The 23,073-nt window shown below is 34.8% G+C and overlaps 1 protein-coding gene across 4 annotated transcripts; it reads right to left on the bottom strand.

Annotated features, from left to right (window-relative positions):
• Positions 1-2,618: 2,618 nt before the first annotated feature.
• snz (sorting nexin snazarus) lies at positions 2,619-22,754 on the bottom strand. Of its 4 annotated transcripts, XM_022059805.2 has the most exons (20): positions 22,500-22,752; positions 21,839-22,385; positions 20,611-20,845; positions 19,250-19,413; positions 18,857-18,991; positions 17,523-17,695; positions 16,291-16,477; positions 14,235-14,355; positions 13,925-14,059; positions 13,079-13,288; positions 12,354-12,540; positions 11,830-11,960; positions 10,452-10,625; positions 9,601-9,740; positions 7,914-8,031; positions 7,434-7,567; positions 5,920-6,171; positions 4,464-4,607; positions 3,552-3,690; positions 2,619-2,873 (listed from the first exon to the last, which is right to left on the bottom strand). In XM_022059805.2, the coding sequence occupies exons 3-20, from the start codon at positions 20,833-20,835 to the stop codon at positions 2,820-2,822; spliced, it is 2,823 nt and encodes a 940-aa protein (XP_021915497.1). In that variant the 5' UTR covers positions 20,836-20,845; positions 21,839-22,385; positions 22,500-22,752; the 3' UTR covers positions 2,619-2,819. The 4 variants fall into 4 exon arrangements, with proteins under 4 accessions (XP_021915497.1, XP_021915506.1, XP_021915515.1 ...); XM_022059814.2 differs by having other exon boundaries at positions 21,669-22,754; XM_022059823.2 differs by having other exon boundaries at positions 5,920-6,168; positions 21,839-22,750.
• Positions 22,755-23,073: the final 319 nt, after the last annotated feature.

Below are 23,073 nucleotides of genomic sequence, written 5' to 3'. Positions count from 1 at the left end.
ATATGTCTTTATGGCACAACATGAAACCTGGTCAATTTTAACTTTACATTCTCAGAATACTTTACTGGGTGAGTTGGCTCAAGTAGTATGTATCTGATTTATATTCAGAAGGTATCTGGTTTTAGTCTCAGCCAGAGTATTAGGTATTCTGGGTTTTTTCATAGTTTTACTCAGTTTTTCCAAGAGAATACTAGAAGAGAAACTTGAAACTGATCACAATCACTTCCTTCCCAATCCTTGACAATTAGAAAACATAAATCCTCCCATCAAATTCATTGCTAAACAAAAATAGCACATCATAGAAAAAAAGCAAAATATCTAATTTAGAAACAATCATTTCTTATTCTGAATATTTTTGTTATTTAATAGCCAGTGAAATGTAACCTGCATCATCGTTTAGTATTTTAAACTGATTATCTGTTGCTTTTGAACGATGGAAATTAAGAGTTACCATGCAAATATATAAATCTGAAAATACCGAAATGTAAAAGCAAAAGTAAAAATTCCTTTCAACAACAGAAATTATGAGTTGCCATAGAATATAAAAACACTAGATAAGTATCCATCAATAATGATGGAAAAATCTATTACTAATAACTGTTTCTTCAACTAACAAGTCTAAGAGACATTTAAATACATATTGTAAGCTATACATTGCATTCACTGATCAGTTTGTAATACAAAGTCAAGATCCTCTAAATCTATGAAATTCTGTTAATAATCAGTTTCTGATAAACAACTGAATCAGTAGAGAAAAAAGTGAATGATGTTTAAAACTTACATTAATGTATTTCACAAAGACTTGTGAAAAGTATATAACTTATACTACAATTTTCTCATTGTTTCATTAACAAAAAAGATAAGTAGACAAGAGGCAATAAATAAATCTTATGTAAAAAGATACATTTATATTTTACATTGCTTACAGCCAAACAGAAGCTTTTAAAATGATCACAACCAACACTTGTCTATTATATAGATAGATGAAAATACTGAAATATAGAAACAAAAATATGAATATTCCTAGCTTTTCAACAACAGAAATTCAGTTATCATGGAAATATAAAAACAAAGTTAATTTTAAATTACTGTACTTACCAAGACTATAGAGTTGGGATAGCTTTTAATATAGAAATCAGCTACAGGCTGAATGCCTGGGATGTTATTCCAGCACGGATAAAGACTTATTCTTCATTACTGCACCTGAACTGGATCTGGGACCCACCCAACTTTCTGTCTAGTGGCTCTTTCCCTAGGAGTAAAGCAGCTGGGGCATGAAACTGTGGACCCACCTCCATCTGGTGTCAATGTTAAGAATGCATAGAGCAGTACCTCCACTCCCCCATATATTTTAACTAAACCACCAAGGATAACTTTATCCTACTGAGAGTATAAAATATGAATGCCCCAGCCAAGTCTCAAACTGGATACCTTCTAAATACATGTCACATGCATATATCACCAGACCAGTCAGCTATATAAATTGTATATCTCACACATACATAACCAACTATCATATGATAACATTCCCGCTGCATGACATGGTCACAGGCTAAAAAAATTATTAGCCTGGAAGCTGACTATCCTGACAAGTATTTCATAGTTTTCCTCAGATCTTCCAGGCACATGCTACAATAGTATCTTTAAATAGACCACAACTCCTACAACCTTCATAATATAATGTATGCACTTTTGAAAGTGTCATTACATAAAGTAAGAATGAAGTAAATCATACAAATATGTCTATTTTATACCAAATAATTAAACTTTAAATTTATAAATATGTTTCAGCAAGATCTTCTCTACCTTTCACGTGATTCTAAATGGCATACTTATTTTTTCAGTATTCATGAAACATCAGGGAAAATATAAAATGATTTAATAATTGTAAATACCATCATATGACACTAGTATACTTAAGAAACTACTGAAGGTCTCAATTTCAGATGAAACAAATGACAAAAAAAAGTTTGTCCTGAGACCTATTTTCATAATTAAATATACCAATTAATGAAATACTGTATTATAATTTGTTAACATTTTAAATATATTTACTAACTTCATATGTAAAATACAATGGACCTTCTCCTGAACCACTTAAATTCAGTCCACATTTTCACACTTTGTTCCCTAAAATTCATTTCAATATTTGCCCATCTATCAAATTCGTCTCAAGAATTTATCATAATTTTGCATAGATGATAACAAATCCCTTGTGAGCAACAAAAATGAAACACTGAACAATAACCATCAGAGAGACCAAAGACAAAGTGAGGGAAGGTATAAACAAACAAAAACAAAAGAAGCAAGAAATAACGAAGAGGTATGAGGAAAGTGTTTCTGGGAGAAGAATGGAAAAGACTTTGTTTCAGGATGACCCGTTCTGATGGAAAAGACAAGGATGTTGATAAGCGATGGTGATAAAGGGTATTTCAACATACAATCAATAACACATTGCAGAAATCCACATTTGACAAGGATCAACTGCGCAATATATTACTACAACGGGTGAATGCAGAAGTGCTAAGAATTACAAGGTGCTGCATATAGCAAGACAATGATGAAGGAAGGCATGAGGTGGGTGTTTAAATCAGAATTCAATAATAAAACCACAGAAAGAATATGCAATATTTATATTCTTTGGCAAAATATGGAAATCCTGGGCATTAGAAATACATCACTTATTTTGTAAACATTTTCTCAGAATCTTTTTTCTATATACCCAGTAATAATTTATCTTTCTCATGGATTTAGTTTACAATCTCCCTCACATACACACACACACATACATACTGTGTCTGATTTTGGAATGTGCTTCATCACTGGTCTTTAAGCTCTGGGCATAACTCGAACAGCAACATTTCAAACAGATCCTGCAACAGCAAATTCTATATTCTGCAACACATATTTGTAATTTCTGTACAGATGTGAAACTCAGTCTCTTTCTCCAAGGGAAGAAAACAGATTGCCAGAATTATAAGAGGAGCTTCATAATTTGTACTCTTCGTATAATAATAGCACAATAAAATCATGAAGAATGAGATATGTGGGACATGTACTATGCATGGAAATGAGAAATGCATACAAACATGTAGTCAGAAAGCCCCAAGAGAAGAGGTTGGAGGAAAATATTGAAATGGATATTAAGAGAAACAGGGTGTGATAGCGTACACTTGATTCACCTGACCAGTGACAGGCTCTTGTGGACACAGTAATAAACCTTTAGGGTCCATAAAAGGGGTAATTTCTTGACTATAGAGCACTATTAACTTTTCAAGATACACCCTGCAAAGTTATAGAAAACAAGCCCCAAAATGAGGCAATCTGAAGCGGACAAAGGCGTGAAAGTCCACAAGCAAAACTTGAGTGGGAAGCCCCTAAGGGAGGAGGAACCCTCATAGTGGTCTCCATACTATGCCCTTGAGAAATCCATGTGGGCTGCCTAGGTCGTAGGCTGAAAAATGCAACACAAAGATATAGAAGGGCCCATAAGGTGTTTTTCACTCATGCTAGCGCGTGAAGAACACCTAAAAGTGCAGTGAAAAACTTACATAGAAGAGCTGCTTGTTCAGCCTTGGATCCTGAAGTGTCTCAAAAACCTTCATGGCCCCTCTTCGTGCACTCTGCTGACCTACCAAGTTACTCAGCACCTCAGGAATGTTGTTGAGAAACTGCTCACGAGCATCACACCTTTACATTAATGAGAATTCTCTCTCATTTTGCATTCCTCATTGCTCTTGATGTTCACACATTGCACATACAAATCTACTTTTACAAAGTGAATAAACAATGTAAAATATTTTTTTCTGTACAATTTGTTAAATATTCTTCACATAAAAAAGTTCATAAAATATAAGGTGTAAATCTTATTCAGAACTACATTTTGTGTCAGGTACTAATCCTTCATACAGTGATGAATATTTTAGAAAACTGATAAGAGTCTGATTCAAGTTTCCCCTACATAATGCATCAGTTATACTGGACAAATGTAGATAAGAATGAAAATTCAATGGAAAGAACCAATTGGGAGAACTAGAGAGAATAAGTACTGAAATATACCTTCAAGGAAGAGGTTATAAAGATAAAATCTGAACATTCTGAGTCAGGATAGGGCCCAATGGCAGATTCTTAAGAACACGGTAACAAAAAATCTGAAAGTAGTGATACAAAAAAAAAAGTTTCTCAAATTAAGGATACAGAGGTACTGGCATTCATTATGAATGGATAGCAACAGGATTCCCTTAAAGTATCAGATATGAAGACATGGAATAAATAATCACTGTTACCAAGAATAAAACTACACTTTGCACTATCCATGTTAAATTCTCTAATATGATGCAAATTAATTTTTATGCAAACATTTCAGAAAAGAATGCCTGTGATATTCAGATAAATATGGTAAGAATTGAGAAGACTTGTCACAGGATGATTAGAAATGTTAATGAATGATGATGTTTCAATACCTTGTGCTCATCTTCTCTTCTTCTGTCCTTGGTGATGAAGCTGTCATCAGCTTTCCATTTGGCCACCAAGATTTTATTAACAACTTAATGTAATAGTACATCATTGGTTCAGAAAACAACCAACTCACTGTTTCACACACTTGCCTGCAATTTAAGTTGTTGTTACGTATTATTCATATCAAGTGCATAAAATAAGAACACATTTTGATGTGGTACACATCAAAAGTTATTTGATGAATTTAAGTTTGGCTTGCTCTGTAGGTTAACTTACAACTAAACTGGCAAAATATGAGTTAGTGATCTGCGTGCAATTCTGCATAATCTTTTGAACAGGTGGAAGAAATACGTTTGTCAGCTGCTGATTGTACATGAGGTTAACAATGTTAGGCAGAATGAAATACACACTGTTGAACCATTAGTAACAGAGTTTTGAGGTTGAGATTGCTATTTAAAAGTTGAAATGTTATAAACTGCCGGGTACCTATCAAATTCCAGCAGAACTGATTCAAGCTAAAGGTGAAATATTATATTCTGAAATCCACATACTTATTATGTTTAGAAAAAGGAAGAATTACCATAGCAGTGGAAGGAATCTACTTAAAACAAGGGCAATACAACAGATTGTAATAATTATTGAGGAATATCAGTTATCAACCACAGACAAACATTTATCTAACATTCTTCTGTCAAGGTTAACTGGGGATCATCAGTGTGAATTTCAACACCAATCAGCTACTGATCAGATATTCAGCATTCATCACATACTGGAGAAAAAAATGGGAGTATAATGGGACAGTACATGAACTGTTTACAGACTTCTAGGAATATGATTTTAAGCTTTCGTGGCAACGTAACTCAATAAAAGTTTCTCAGGTAATCAGCCACAAAAATTTTATTGAGACTTCTAGAAACTTTATAATTCAGGATGGAGGGAATATTAATCAGCATTCTCCCTGAATTTGGTATATCCAAGAAATTAGTTTGTCTAATTAAAATGTGTTTAAATATAACCTACGGTAAGGTCAGTGGTAAACATCTGTCTTAACACATTCCCTATTCAGAATGATCTGAAACAAGGATATACTATGTATATTACTTTAAAACCATGCTTTAGAATACACTATCAGAAAGGTTCAAGCAAACAATGAGGGAATGGAACTGAATGAGACATATCACATCAACTTCTTAATCTATGTTGATTATGCTAATTTACTGGATAAAAACTTAAACATCATGAAGAAAAACAATGCAGATTAATAATGTTAGCAGACATGTTGGTCTGAGTCAGATGGGTCCAGTCTATGTAAATTTCTTGAAGATCCATTTTTAACTCCCTGTCTATGCCCAGATCTTTCAGCCAGCCTCTTCCCTTCAGTCTTTGTCTCTTGTATATGTAAAATCTACATATTTTCCACATTATAAGTACAGAAAAACACATATAAATCTATTGTATCACCTGTTTATTGTTCTGCCATATGTGATCTGTACAAATGTGATGAGAGTTTTTCTGAGCCACTTGAAGACACCATGGAGGTCAAACACCTCTCCCAGTAGGTTGTACAGAGGTTCTGCAATCCCATCCATGCCTGACTCTCCGGACACAAGGCTCTTTACTTCGTTATCATCCAACAGAAGCGTAACATCTTCCTCATCACTGTCTCTAGCAGCAGAACCAGAAGTGGATGCTTCACGAATCTGCTCTGCACTGCTGCCACATTAGAAACTCAATAAATGTCTGCAGATCTTATATGAACCCTTAGATTCCTGAGTGAAATACCTGTCATTCCAGTGAAATTAATATTGTCTACTGGCTGAGTTTTACTATTACAGTCATCTAATGATTGATTCATACATTACAAAATCATGCTTTATAACTACTTATCATTGGATGAGATGTATAGATAGATGACTGTGAATTGTGATGAGTAGGTAGGTATTCAGGAGGCAGTTCGTCTATTACATTCTTTTAGAATGACTTGCCTTCTTATATAACAAGGAACTGCTTTAATCCCTTTTCATTCCACTCATGCATTTTCCTTTAAATGCACTATCAGCAACAAGCTACACTAACCACTAGTAACCACTTGGCAAGTACTCCAATCTCTATACTCTGGACAGAAGAAATGCTTCTTCCAGTTACTAGCACAGAAAACAGGAATACAAAACAAACATTACTGCTGTGACTATACAAAAATCTGTACTGGTCATGTCATGTTGTGACCCGCTCGAGCTTGTCTGTCAGCTGTCTTCAAACATTTGTAGTACTAGGATGTCCCTTTTTCAGATGCAATGACTGTTCATTGTTGAACATCACCTGGTATCTCATTCTAATTTAACTTGCCAGAATGGGTTTAGGGATACATTTCATGATTCTCTTGTGTCAAACAAACTGATATTATTTTGTCTCACATACCACTTCTGTGACACAGGAAGCATGCAAAACAGAAACCATTCTAGTCAACTGTTGGCATTAAGCGATGATAACTTGGATGATATCCATCAAACTTTGTTAATGGACTCCTTAAAAGTCACTGACAAAACTTTCTCTTCAGAGTGTATTATCCTACAGAAGTGTGCGTAAGGCTACAAAGATTTTAAAACTTCATCCATATTTGTTACACACCACAATTGTAACAGTTTTACATTTACAATTTCATCACTGATACCATGCAAATTGACATGTAGCTAGTGTAACCTTTATTCTACTGTATTTATAATAAGAACGCACTCACTCCAACCACAACCGATTAATTTTTATCATATTTTTGGCAGAGCCACCTATCCCATCAGAAAGAGGTAATATAAATTTTGTTGGTAGATGCTTTGTATTACCAGTCACATGCAGCATGATTTATTTTTATTTATATACAGATAAGGTACAGTACATATGAAAATCAGAAATGCATAAATTGGGGTACCTTTATGACTACTACTCCCTGTATACAAGAAGTTTATTGATTCTTACTTTACCTCTTAAAGAGTGTTGAAAGTGAGAACTTGGACTTCTTTGGAGAAGGTGAAGCTTGCTTTAGATGTGCAGAGCTTGGACTTAAGAAGGTGTACAAGGCTTCGCTTTGATTCAGTCTGTCATCTTCCAGGACAAACTATCATAAATGAATGTTAATAATGAGCCTGATCATATTAATCTAGAACAGAAGTCTGTATCACAAGTCCTTCACATCAAAAAGGACTCCTTTACTATTGATAAGACAGATGCCAGAAAATTTATAAAATTACCAAAACTGGAGACATTAGCCTCATTAACTCTTTAAATGGCTTTCTTAATTTATAATTAGGTCTTACAAACCTTCTGAATCAGTGCACATATATATATATATATACACACACACATATACACACAATGAACAGGTCCTCCATACTGAAATATGCACCACAAAAATAACAGACCCAGACAATAAAACCAGATCAGAGATAGAAATAAGATCGTACCTTTAAATACTTATGAATCTGCATTTTTGCCTTTTCAAGGAAACTCGTTCCTTTTCCAAACCGAAACTTCAGTGGCTGGGAAGGAAGTTCCAAACTTTTCACTCTTGAGTTCATATGGCTGAAATTGAGTAATATAATCACAAGCAATAAAATCATCACATTACTAGAATAATGTTGCATTGTTCTAACCACTGAAGAAAACAGTCCTTTTGGGAGAACTAGACATAAATGAAAAACTGTTAAAATGAATCTTAAATAACTAGAATGTAATGGTGTCAACTAGATTCAACAGGCTTAGGATACAGTCTACTGGCAGACTGTTGTGAACATAGTAATCAAATTCTCCATGTTCCACAAAAAGTAAGGAATTTTTTCACCACCTGACTGACTTTCTGCTTCCTAAAATTTCATTATGAAAAACCTGGCAGTATGTTTTGCACAAGGAATTAAGGAAATGGTCCATCAAGTGAAATATCAGTTTCTAATTGTGATATATGTGAAAGTTATTTTTACCCAAATTGGTAGGCCCTGTATGGAGATAAGCAGCAACAAAAGACAACTATTTCTTTAATTTAAAGTTTTCAGGTATTTATTATCCTAATATTCATGTAAATCTCATCAAATTTCTTTTGAGTGGCACTGTCTCATGTCACATTTTCTTGTCTTCAATGTCATGCCACAGATCACATACACAGAAATTAGAGATTATTCTTGCTAAACTTCAATAAACACAGTGTCATCCTGCCTGCTAAATGTGCCTATTCACTTAAAGCAGCGCTTTTCAAACTGTGGTACCAGTACCCCTTGGGGTACCAGAAATGTTTTCCAGGGGTACCATAAATCCTCATTCTTATTCACTGCATGGTGCAATGGATGGGAATACTAATGGACATTCTTGCAACCTGAAATTAATTCACATATTTTCTGAATTTAAATTAATATAAACAAGCTGTACTATGCACATCTCCCTTTTAAGTTTCAAAGCAAAGAATTAGGGTAAGTGAATTATTCGCTGGTGTAAATAATACAATGAAATGTCATAAAATGTTTTAGCTAGAGTGACCCAAGAATTAGACTTTGCTCAGACTATGATTTTATTTGATTTAACTGTGCATGGTATACCAACACTGCAAGATAATACTTGTGGCATTGAACAGTTAGTGGGAAATACTACAACCTTCTATATCTCTGTGCATCAAAACCTGTTACTTAAACATAATTTTAGCCAGTACAGAGAAAGATCACTTGGTTACTCACAGAGAAAATAAATGTGCAGGTTCTTTCTATTGGTAAGATAAGCAGAACATGAAAAGTATGAGGTGTGATGAAAAGATTTTCATACTGGCTGCAAAATGATAACACTATAGTTACAAAATGTGCTTCTTTTACTCTCTGAACTCCCCACATCTAACTCCATGTGATTTTTGTTTCCAAAACTAAACTCAAGGGGAAGATATTTAATATCACCATCATGATTACCATAAAAATAAACAGAGTTAAAAAAACAGCAAAGTTTCAGAGGTACTCCTAATAATGTATTAATCAATGAACTTACTGCATCAGATCTGAAGAAAACTATTAATAAAGGGACAGCCTGAAATAGTCACTACATGCAGCAAGAAAAAAAATTGTCTGAAAAATCTTTAATCACACCTCACAAGACATAAAATGGTTTGTTTCCACCTACCACAATTTACGATGGAGTTCCTGAAAGTCAGAGAGTGTTCTTAAAACAACCCAACCAGTTGAAATTCCTTCATTATCTAACACATCTTCCAGAATATGTACCACCAATACAAACTGCAGTAATTCCTTGTCTTCTGACAACTAGAATAGGAGGACAGTAATTAATCAGTGCTCCATATTTGAAATTAAAACAAACAAGCCTAAATCCAGTAAATTTGGCTGTAAATGTTTGTCACAGTAGTTTAGTATTGTTATGAGAGAATTTTCTTTGAACGCTGTCCACAGCTTGGCTCAAAAATGCACAGTGTAATTACTTGTACACTTATTTAACAGCCTCAATAGCTCTGGTTTTATTCAAGGTGCACACACACACACACACACACACACACACACACGTGTGTGTGCGCGCGCGCATATGTACGTGTATGCCTGTGTATGTATGTGTGTAGGTATGCATGGGTTTGCATGCACATCTATCTTTACCTGGCCATGCCAAATCCAACACGGGCACGGAACTAGGGAGCACAGCTCCCAAGACATCTGGCAACTACTATACAGATATTGCATAGTTACCATGTTGTTTTATATTCTGTGAAAATTTGACCTCAGCACAAGTTATTTTCAACAGCATATTAACACAACATTTTGGGATATTACATTAAGTGCCAAAAATAATGCTCCCACTTCAAATGTTCATATAACCATCTTGGTGTTACTGATTGCATAAATTCTGAAAATACAAGATAAGGTAGCCTCAAGTAGCATGATACTCATAACAGATTTCAGAACTAATGCACACATATGAGGAAAACTTGTAAATAAATAATGGTAAGCTAAAAAATATATCTCTACCTCTGCTGACTGTACAACAGCTCTCCACTGCCCCAAATGCTCACCCCAGGCCTCTGTCCGGGTGAGGTGTGCTTCTAACTGACACTTTTCCCCTTGTAGTTGCTCCACTTCCTTCTCCAGGACTACAAGTACTCTGGATTCTGGCTTCAATGATGTCCTTAAGGCTTGTAGAGCCTGTTTCAAATAAAATACAAGGCATTTTAAACACACCTCATCTTGTGATCACAAAGTTTGTCTTTAATAATCTGTCAAAAAGTGTAAATGAAAGGCTGATTCTTAATAATGAATTTGGAAGGAAGTGGCTACAGCCTATCATATTCCCATATCTGCTTGGTGATACTGAGGAAAACAACAAAGATCAGCCTCAGGGACATTTTGAAATGTTACTTATTATTTTTATTTGTTTACTGGAATCCCTTACTACTTGTTTGTTGTTTGGAAAAGATACAATTACCTACACAGATGTGATGCAAAACCACTTGATTGCATTTAAATACATACTTCAGGGTCTTCAAGAATCAGAGTAAATAATGATATACAGCAGGCCTTCCTCCCTGATTAATTACTGAAGAATTGAATAAAATACTGGTCCTAGTGCCAAAACTAAAAAAGGAGATAATGGTCAAACATGTTCTACATGCCATGTCTAACAACCTTGTATTCTAAGTGCACCTCTGTTGCAGACCTACACAGCCATCAACAAGTTGCAACTTTGAAGGTCAGAGAAAATTTGTACAACACTGCAACACAGACAGCGAAACCCAGACAAGTGAAGACAGCTCAGAACTTGCAGAACAGCAAAGCTGTACTGGTGACTTAGATGCATGTGATGTGGGGGTGTAAGTCCTTCTGTGGCCTTGAAGCATGCAATATGCAATTAGGTGACAGCTACTATAATCTTTTAAATTGTAGGTATACAAATACAACTGCATTTGAAATAGCATCCCTAAAAAGTTAACATGGGTACAATATAAAGAGCAATTATGATAAATTTTATTGAGCACTTGTAACAAAGTGGCTCCTTGATCTCAACACTTTCCTCCCAGATATGAGGGAGTAGTAACTTCTGAATTGCAATATTTGACTTGTTTAATTCTGTCATAGTCAGTTATCAGCATTACAGTATGGAATCAATTGAAAACAGTTTATACAACTTGAAGGAAATGTAATTGAAATACCAATATTTAAAGACAACTGCATCTGGGGATACACAGCTTGGCTACAGATACAGTCCAATGAATCTTCAGTCAGATCTTTCATACTTTACGGACAATAATATTATAGCATTCTTTTCCTCTTTTGTTTGAAGAATATGATCTCCAATTTACTACACTTTTACTAGGACAATGAATGCAACAAAAGTATTCACTCAACGAACCTGCATTTTATTGTTCAGTTTCTCTTGTAATTGATCAAGTTTCCGCCTGGCATAATTAGACTGGTCAACAACGTGAAGTGTTGAGTTCTCCCTTCCTAATCCTGAGCTGTCAAACATCGGCTGTGATTCAGCTATAAATGAAGTCACATTTACTATTACAATAAATCAATACAATACCTAATTGTGGACAAATATAAACACATTACATCAACACTTATGCACACTTTAAGGCTCTGAACATATATGCTTAGGGTTTCTGGTTTCAGATCAGCTCGAAACCAGCGCATGGTATTCCGTCCCTTTTCTAATGCCTCACCTATGACAATCACAAAATTTTGTGGATGTGAGTAACACCAAGTCACTAGGGAGCAGCCAATTCCATTCAGTTCGTACGTCATCTTAAAACTTCTTTTCCACTATTAATACAGGCAGAGACCAAGGAGTTCAATAAGGCCATAACTAGATAATTAGCCACAACAAAATATAAGTTAAATTATGTTAAATACACTTAAATAGAAAAATACCTGGATCATCTTTCTCTGAGTTGCTGGCCTCTTCCATGGCTGTCTGCATCTTCTGATAAAGATCAGAAACAATGAATGAAGGATAAAATTTCTCTTCAAGGGTTTTTATTACTTCTTCCTGAACTTCATAGAAAACTTCAGGACCTTTGTCTCCCAGAAGAAAGCCTTCCATTTTCTTCAAAACTGGCTGAAATATTCAAAGTAGTATACAGACATTACAATCTAGCAGTTACAGTACCAATATCCCACCTGGTCTTATCTTGTGTTGAAACTGTCAACACAATTAATCTTATTTGGGAATTTAAAATAAACCAGGGAAACAGTCTGTCACAATCAATTAATACTGGTATCATACATTAAACTATATGACTTATTTCAAAGAAAGTTACCCTCTTACTTGGAACAGATGAATGGAACTCACAGAATGAAAGTGTAGTTCAAGTATACAGTATAGAAACATCTACTGACTCTCAATTCTCCACTAGTTTCCTCACTTTCTGGAGTTCTGCCTCATTCCTGTATTTTTAGTATTACACAGTTTATATAATAAAATTTAGTTTACTAGTCCTGTCACCCATAGTAAATATACAGATTGCTCCAATAGTGGGAACATTTTTAGTAAGGATACATGTTTTAGGACAGGATTCAGCATGACATTATGGCGTTTATGCTGAGTCAATTCCCTGTTCAGACAGCACACTGCTTGGATTGGAAAGAGAAGTAACCTTATCTACTCTGATGTCTGGAGATGGTGTATTTATGTATGTATAGAATATCTCCGCTCCAAGTTGATGCCAATGAAAGCGGTCAGACTGGCGAAGTTCCTCCACTGCACTCCAATAGCCCATCAAAGATGCACTGCCAATCTGTTCCAGGAACTGTGTCAGATATCTGCGACCAACCACGCTCTCCAACACTTCTGGCAGTGTTAATATCTAGAAAAATAATTCATATGATTGTTTATAATATACAAGTTGAAACATGTAATCTAAATCTGGGGAAATGTTTATTACGCTCAAGTGATGTTAGTATAATAAACTTCAAATCTCACACCAAACCAAATAAGTTGTAATAAGTTAATGTAAAGTTTTATGTATGCACAAGCCGTGTTAATATTATCCTTCGTATGTCCTTATATTTTACAGTCACATATTTGTTTGGTATTATTCATTAAAGTCAAAAAGTTTAACAAAGTAATATATTAGGAATGAGTAATAAAGGACAAAAATAACAATGTTTTGACTAAAAATGGCTATCCACAAAAAACACAGAATGTAACACATATAAAGAAATTATAAATATGAGTATGCTGGAGCTACAACAATTTAACACACAAAATAGCACAGTGCAATGAGGTGACAAAACACAACTGAACAAGAACTCAGTACTATTACCTTACAAACGTATGCAACAAACCAAAGTTAAAAATTACACACAGTACACTAACTGAGAAACAGCATGCCTGGATTCTCCAGTGGCTGGACCTTCCTTCGAAGCACATCAGTTGAAAAAACCTGGTCTGGAATATACATACATACATTCTTTGCAATTTTGCATAACTCACTGATTACCTTCCTAGTGATCATTGTACTAGCTTCAACTGCTTCCTCTACAGGATAACCCATCCAACCCAGTAGACGTAACCGATTCTCACATTGGCATTTCGCATATGTCAATTGATTAATATACCTCTTCACTTGTCGGGCCTGAAATCAACACATATACCACATTTATTAAAATAGAACACACACCTAAACAACATGGATACGAAAATTAAGGATAAAACACTAACAAATTACATTAATGTGGCTAATCCCACTATAGCACGTGATAACCTTAAAAATCATATTAATAAGAGTAACAATCTTGATTACAAATCACCTGAAGCATATCACCCTTTCCTGTACCGAAGGAGAACACTTCTTTGTCGGGGTTCAACCCTTTAGACTTTTTCAAATTGTGGATAGTTGTTGCTTGCATTATTTCAGTAACAATGTTGTATCTATAATAAAATAAAATAACAAAGAAATGATTAAATATGAATAAACAATGTACATAATTTGCAAATACAGACCTGTTTTGTTTCCTGGTTCATGTAACTATTCTGTCTGAACTGAATATATTATATAGCTAAAATATATAATATAATTCAGGTCTATACACAAACTTTATTTAGAGATGTTAAAATTTAAAATTTGCGCTATTCATCGTTACTACGATGTTACAATACTGCGCCTTCATTTACTACATGTTTCGATGCGTAGCATCATCTTCAGGTTTTTCCTTTAAAACTACTTTATATTACAATGCAAGTTTTTCAATTTATTCATCTGTTTTGTAAATTATTATAGTATGTGTTCTGTTGATCTTCTTATTTTATGTATCTTATGTTTGTTTTCCATTATTCTGTGAATAAATTAATTAACATATGAGTTATTTATTTATATGTAAATAAGTTTGGAATATTGTTGTATATTTGTAAAAGTAAGTAAATGAAGGCGCAGTATTGTAACATCGTAGTAACGATGAATAGCGCAAATTTTAAATTTTAACATCTGTAAATAAAGTTTGTGTATAGACCTGAATTATATTATATATTTTAATTATAAAACACAAACATGACACATTTAAACTTTAAATATTATATAGCATCAGGAATTTAAGGTAGTATTCCAGAATTTTCCTGGAAGGACTGAGAAAAACCATGAGACATCAGTCTTGCCAGCTGATGTCCATATCTAAATCTCAATTTGGAAAGAAAAAATAGGGTGAGATGGCATGCTAACCGCACAATATGGCATTTGGTTTCAAATTACAGCCATGACAGTTGACAATATAATTACTTAAAATTCTACATAACATTTCAAATTGCTCTTCCCTCAATGTTTGCAAAACCACACAGTCCTCAAATTTAAATGTGATTCACCAATACAATTCTTCTGGACAGTCAATCATTCAACATTTTAAATTGCAATAAATTTTAACCCCTTACCACATCCAATGAAGTAGAATATAATATCTCTTGCTGCACTTAATACAACAGAGTGTATAAAGGACTTTTAGAAGAACTTGTCAGATACCATCAGGACACAGTGAAATTAAAAAGGTGTGGCAAAGGGGTGAAAACAGACATTGGTTATGAGAATTTATTTCAATCTAATTTTCACAGTAAATTAAAAGAAAACAATTGGCAGCAACAGCAAAAATTTAGAAGCGGAAAATCTAGAATTGAGTAGGTATAATGAGTTGCCGCAGCACCAGAAGAACCAAACTTGAATGTGAGTGAAGGAAAAAGGATGAAATCTTGTGGTGGTATGGAAGTAACAAAAGGGAGAAAAGAAGATAAATGAAACTGATTGAGTGAACACAAACCAGATAACATCAAAAAGGAAGAAAAAATAAGGGTCACAAGTAATATTTGTATATTTATGAGAACAAAAATCAGGGAACAAGACTGGAATGACTACCATCCAGGAAGAGAGGCTAAACTTTTATGCTGGAATGGACACAAGGAGCAGGGAAATGGTGAGGTTAGCTCAGGATAGGTTATGTTAGGTTATGTTAGGTCAGATCAGATTGAGGTAGGTTTGTTCAGGTCTGGTCTCGATAAATTGGGTTTGGTTATGTTAGGTGGGTAGGATAGTTTAGGTTAGATTTACGTTTAAGTTCAAGTTAGGTATGAGTTATCTTTAAGTTTAGGTTTAGGTTTTGTGAAGGTTCAGTTAAATTAGGTAATGTTTAGGTTAATTAGGTTAAGCTTTATGTTCATGTTTAGGGTTAAATTAAGACAGGTATGTAAAGGTTAGGTTAGGTTGGGTTAGATTAGGTTCAGTGAGTTTAGGTTCAGTTAGGTTACACCAGAACTCTGCTTATATTATTTATCACTCTCTAGAAATAAACAATTATTTTAACAAGCCAGGTATAAGAATGCACATACCGGATATGTTTAAGTACCTCGGTATCATTAGAATCTTTGATCATTTTTATAAAATCTTCAAAACTTGCAGCATATGCGTATGTTTTCTTGCGAAGAGTCTCCGACTCTGGTTGCTGTTGAATGTATGTTAGAATTTTCTGATTAATAGAATCTGGGTCAGTCATGATGTTAATGACTGGATAAAACACTGAAACCAAATCAAAAGTCACATCTTAAAACACATAAAACTGTGCAACCATAAAATATAATTTTCTGGATTAATGTTGAGGGCTATGAACAAACCTTACGTTCATATGCAAACACATATTTCTGCTTGTGTGTGTGTATGGGGAGACATGTGCACATGCATGTATGTACATACATACATACAATGAGAAGTCTATAAACTTAGCTCATCCTTGCAATGGGGCACAACTGACCACAATAAAAAAATGATACTACATGTGAGTCTGTTATGTGTAACTGACCAGTACTATTAGCATAATGAAATTTTTTACCTTAAGAACAGCAGCATAAGACACTTTATTGTTAAATGTTTGAGCAATTTCATTCAGTATCACTTATGAACAAATAAAGCATACAAAAACATATTTATGTGAAGTCAACATATAAAAATGGTGTCACTAAAATTGAAATGACCAGTGTGCAAAGAAGAGTAGACATTTAAATTTCAACATAAAGTTTAAGGATTCTCTACCTGCAATACTATGTGAAGTGTAAAACACATAAGAAATAATTTGTTAGTGCCAGAAGTATGAATGGCTTAATGTAGTATCCTAGTAATTCTGTACAAGGTTAACATGGACATCAATAACCAGATATATTTCAAATTTGGGGGTGAAAATAAGAATTATTGTCTGCTGGGTTATGACACCATACAGTCTTACAGGTGACTATCAATGTTTTAGAGGAACACAGTGCATCCACCTACAAGACCACATAGCATCATAGCCCAGAAGATCATGATCCTCAACCAGATACAATCAATAGTACTTGCATCTATAAAAGAACAATACCCACATTCAATTGATCAACCATCACTAAAATGTAATTGCTTTTAATGTGATGGGGAAATTTTTGTAAAAAGGATGTTTCACAACCTGGTGACATTATTGGCCAACAGGATAATATCATATTTGTCCTGTTACATATATTTCACATTAGACATTCTCATGATCGAAAAGAGACACTTACATACTTTGCATTCTATATAAATATAATATAACCCATACCTTTACATGCTAGAATTTCACGCAGTAAATGTTTGACTGGACTGTTCTGTATATAGTTTGGTGGAAAAAGAAGAGCAATGCATCGCTCTGACACCCTGCGCAAGTAATCTCGTTCTCTAGCTGATGATGTCAGATGTGTAGAGAGGTTAAATTCTACCAGCTTCCCATCTGTTCTAATGTGAAAGACACAGAAGTTACTGATAACATTTGTGACTTCGGAAACGTGAAATGTTATTGGGAGTCCCATACAATATTTAGAGTGTTCTCAGCCATGAACAGAACAGCTATGAGCTGGATGGCTGAGGTTTACTTCCTGGCAAGTAGCAGGAACTTTCCTCTTAACCACCACATCCATAACAGCTCTGCAGCCAACCCAGTTTCCTACCAACTATTAAATGTGTACCAGAGGCTCTTTCTTGGGAGAAGAAGTGGCTAGAGTGTGAAACAGACTAGTTAAAAGATTTAGGAAACTGTTTCCTCTCTATGCCACCTTTATGGTGTGATGCCTAATTTATCTTGAGTGCACTGCTAGTTACAAAGTTACAACCAACAGCACACCAACATTTTTTATCATCAATTAAAATCCTATGTAAAACTTAACAACAAGTTATAATTTTGTAAATGAATGCAGATTCAAGTGACTTTGGCCCTGAACATTCATCACAGTTAAACAGTCACAGAAGGGAAATTTTACTTTCACCATATTCCATATTTAATTATGAACATTTTACACTGGCATAAATTATTTTTTGTAAAAGGATGGCTATTGTTTGGTACAGTAAACATTCACAGTTCTGAATATGGCTTGCTGGACTTAGTACTGTGTAGTGTGGAAGAAGTTTACTGATGTTTCAAAGGTACATGCTGCCTCCATCACTGCACTGATAAAGGAGGAAGCAAGTACCTCCAAAACATTGGTAAACTTCTACCAGACAACACAGCACTACAACCCAAAAGACAACCATCTACCTACTCACTGCCTTGAGAACCTCAAATCCTATTCACTGATATATACCCTGCATCATCAGAGTACATACCAGGGTAGACTAACCAGGAAGTCTTCACAAACTCCAAGACCCAACCCATTAGCTAGCATCGAGGAAAGCATATCAACCAATCTCTTACTTCCTCCCTTTACACCATCTTCATGAGACCTAGGCACACACCACTGCTCAAAAGTGTATTATTAAACTGGCTTAAAATAAATACAAAATAAATATTTTCATGTGAGTACTTTGAAGCAGTCTGACTGGATGTCTGAGGTTCAAATCCCAGCCATGTGTGGCCAGTGACGCTCTCACCACTGAGCTAAAAGACCACTGTCTTATACTTACGCTGATGGCTGAGCTAATCTTATTCGTTCAAAATGCTTTGTAACTACGTTCACCATGTCAACTGCAACCAGTCTTGCCTGATCTATCTTTGATAGTCTTTCCTGCAGATTCTTTGTTACATGCCACAAGTCAACCCTAGAAATAAAGAGAACCACTGTTTCAACTAAAGTTATAGAGAGCTGAATGAGATGGAAACATAAATAAGTGAGCAGGAAGCCACAGGGTATTTCAATGAACTATACCATTATTCAACAGGTACTAGTAGGATTTTGTGAAGATGGTAATGAACCTTCAACTTTTAAAAAAGTGGGGAATATCTTGATCAGTTGAGTAAAAACACAAACTTTCTAAGGAAAATCCTACACCACAGAATTTGAGTACATGAAGATTTACTTTAGGTCTTGAATCAGTTCATCAGATTTGAAGCCTGCCTCATTGCACCAAGCCCCAACATAATCCCGAAGAATCAGGTCCAGCAACTGTTGCAGTATGCCATCAATCATCCTTCCAAATATAACTGGTAATCTGACAGACCCATCAAGTTTGGGTTCCAGTTCCTGTAAGAGTGAAAGGAATATTTAATCAAAAAACACTCATACACCATTCACTGGTATCTATTTCTGTTTCTGTTTGCAAAAAAATACAGTCATTTTAAAAATTTTCAAGGTTGATAAACTGTAATATATCCTAGCACTTGATCTATAAACATATGCCTCTTTTCAGATGCAAGGAAAGGATATCTACCTCCTACATTCTACTTGATAAAGCTAGTCTTTAAATACTGATTGCTCATCTAACTACATCTAAATTAAACTATGCTACCTAATATAACACTGATCAAAAATTTGGTAAATAAAACAAACCTAACTAACTCCACATTACACAGTCATATGTTACTCAACTGGTCAAGAAATTCCCTACTTTTATGGAACCCAAATGTTCATCACCATTTCACAAAAGGCTGTACCTTATCCTCAGACAACTGAATCCAGATCATTCCTTCAACACTATTTCCTTAACACTAATTTTCATATTATCCTTACCCCTGAGCCTTATCCCCAAAGTTGTCTCTTCCATTGGAGCACTAATACAAAAATTTGGCATCACTTATTATACTTACTATATGTGCCACATATCCGATATAATCTTATTCTTACGTAATCAACTTGAAAAAACAGAGTGTACAATTTAAAACACAACTTAACAACAATTATGGACTAGAATACAAAAATAACATCAGCAGCAGGTCCACACCTCCCCCCATGATACTAGAGCCAAGGTCACCCTGGCTGCTAGCTGCTGCTCACCACTTGTACAAAAATTGTGCACATGAAAATATAGTACATTCATGAGAAGATTTGTTCATTCTCAAATATTACTTCACATCAGAATCTTTTGTTGCTGTTCATGAAGCATTTATCATTGCACATCTTGTCAAGACAGTACCAAACAAAACAACAATACATCAAATGGTAACAAAAATTTGGGACACAGGAAATTCTTGTAACAGGAAACATGTCTGACATCAGACAGTGATGACATATGAGGTACCCCACAAAGTTCAAGGGATGGCAATATGCATCCTGACAAGGCAGTACTGAATAAACAACAATATGGTGAATGGTAACAAAAATTCAGTAGATGAAAGGATGAGTATGATGGGCAAAATAACAAATAACACATTTGGGGGGGGGGGGAATAAATAAATAAACTCCAGTGGAATAAACCCTTCCACTCATAACAATAGTACTCACTGTCAGATACTTATGCATAGCTTCAAGTTCAGGTGTTGGCTTTGTATATATAATTGAAGAAGTTGATCTTGTTACAAGGGACAAATGTGCAGTAACCAGGATTGCCAACCCTACAGCAATTACAAATATTCCACCAATAATAAGAAATGTTGATAACCATTCTGACAGGTAAATCACAGCCAAAAATAATGCCCCCAGTGTGGAGACAATGAAGAGTGGTTTCATCCTCTAGTTTCTGTAACATAATTTGTAACAACATATTAAACAAGATGATGAAAGTACAAAGTCAAGCTTAATGTGGTAGAGACACTATGGTATAAAAAAACTGCTTGAAAACATGTCATATTTACTAGCTGATGTTTGTTTTCAGTGCTAAAATGTGAATTATGAGAAATAGAAACAGAACTAGTTTACAACAGTAACCGTGTAATCAAGCCTGATTTGACATTATCAACAGCCAAACTTCTGACAAAACTTGTTTTACTTAGGATTACTAAATCCAACACAAAATTAAAAAAAAAAGCTAAAATTAAATTAAAAGTGACAGAGTAGATTCTACTTTCCTTGTAGAATGCATCACAATTGTGCTATAACTGTCACAACTTTCAGGGGATATGTAATTCAACCTCACAATAACTGAACAACTTATTTCTTAGGCTTTCAGTAAAAGAGCAGAATATGATTTGAGTCACCTATGCCAACAAAATAAAATAAAATATGAACAATGTGCCCTGGAATGTGGCATGCTGGAGGACTCAAATCATATTTTCCACTTAAATCAGTTCTCTTCTGGTCAAGAAATTAGCATATCTGCTTGTGGGATTATAAAATTTGCTTCATTTTTATGAAAAATTTATTTTTTAGCACAGCTCACACCATATACAAACATTAAAACAATAAAGACTTATGTACTTACTGCACTGCACCAAAATTATATATTTTATACTATTCCATACCTTCCTGAGAAGCATACTTCAAATATTTACAATAGTAATATACCAGTTCATAAAGACCTGCAATGCCATGCCTCCAACCATAGCACAATTCTTGTGACTCACCATTTCTTCCGTAAACTTTCTCACATCTCCGTACAAGCAAAGTCTATATGAATTGCATGTTTGAATTAAAATAACTGTATCGGTTATATATTTGGTCACATGTAAGGTGCACATCGGTTTCGCCCCTTCGAACAGAAATACACATGTAACCATTTATCAAGTATACTTACAGCGTTGAAATTATATCACTGTAATTTAAAAGTGCATTTTATGAGCGTGAAGAGTTTCTCAAATGACAAGTGCATTTTAACAGAAGTCGAATCACTTCGTCGAATGAATGTGTACAATACCACATACATTTTTTTAGTTCAAGATTAATTCTTGATTAATTACAATGTTTAAGATTCATTGACCTAAGGATGGTCACGTACACCAGATATATAAATCAGTTACGAAACTGCAATCGCGTTGAATGTAATTACTGATTATCTTTTTTTCCATCAGTAGTAACAACGTTTTATCTTCTGTCATTCGCAAAACAGCTGTTCATGAAAAATTAGTGGTTGATGAAATGTGTTTTTATTACTTCAAACATCGGCGTCGCATTCGTAGTGCTGGGGGCTTGAAACGAAATCACAAAGATGTGTCAGATGACAATACAAGACGTCTTGTTTTAAATTCATCTGAAATTTCCTTTCCAAGACTACAAATTTCAGATTATTTCCACAGCTTGTGAATCGTCTATTCTCATAACATCAGTATCCGGCAACACCCCAGCTGGAAAAAAAAAGTGAAGGTGTATCCCTTGCAGTGTGCACAGTTAACCATTGTCCCCACGCAGTCCAAATGAAGTACGACACACTAAAGCTAATAAAGTGCAAAATTTCTCACGCATCCATTTTCTCCTTCGTCCACCCATCCATCAAAGCAGACAACGTCGTTATTGTGGGTGTGTTGTAAAATTATTCCGTGGCAGTCTTTCCCTATGTTGCTGGGCAGACTACCATTCTTCATTCCAGCAAAGACATATGAATCTCTATTTTGGTCATATTTGCCTAATAAAATATTCGTTTATAGAAATATGATTTCCATATGTTGTACTTAATCTTCCATGAAGTACAACTCAAGTCACAACATGGTACAGGAATACAACAAAGGTTATGCAATTAAAATCGTAAGAAACGTACAAAGCTCTCCAGCAACCACCGGCATGCAAAACTAGCATGTTTACAGTTGATGTTTGACCAACATCTTAGCTTGGAAGGCTGCATGATCCCTCTACTCCTAAAGCTAATGTTACATTGTCTCTCCTAATTGTGCCTACACAGATGGTGAAGGTTATTTATGAGTAAGCCTGAACAGCCTGGTTAATAATGCCTGTGATGGGCTGGTTTGACTGGATAATAATGCATTTTATTTGATTAGTTCTGCTGTGTTCCAGTTTATGGAATACCACTGATTCACT

This window comes from Zootermopsis nevadensis, unplaced genomic scaffold, assembly GCF_977971745.1.
Source record: "Zootermopsis nevadensis isolate Lab colony 2312 unplaced genomic scaffold, Znev_1.0 Znev_ptg000017l, whole genome shotgun sequence".
Taxonomy (NCBI): Eukaryota; Metazoa; Arthropoda; class Insecta; order Blattodea; family Termopsidae; genus Zootermopsis; species Zootermopsis nevadensis.
Note: the sequence above shows the minus strand (reverse complement) of the source record. Positions and strands in the feature narration are given on the sequence as shown.

What these genes read in the sequence shown, in the direction of transcription:
- snz (XM_022059814.2), bottom strand. Translation starts at nt 20,835, where the DNA reads ATGAAACCACTCTTCATTGTCTCCACACTGGGGGCATTATTTTTGGCT. An exon ending in AGATTAGCTCAGCCATCAGC is followed by an intron (nt 17,696 to 18,856) that starts GTAAGTATAAGA and finishes CTTTCACATTAG; the next exon opens with AACAGATGGGAAGCTGGTAG. An exon ending in CTTTCAACACTCTTTAAGAG is followed by an intron (nt 6,172 to 7,433) that starts GTAAAGTAAGAA and finishes CTAATGTGGCAG; the next exon opens with CAGTGCAGAGCAGATTCGTG.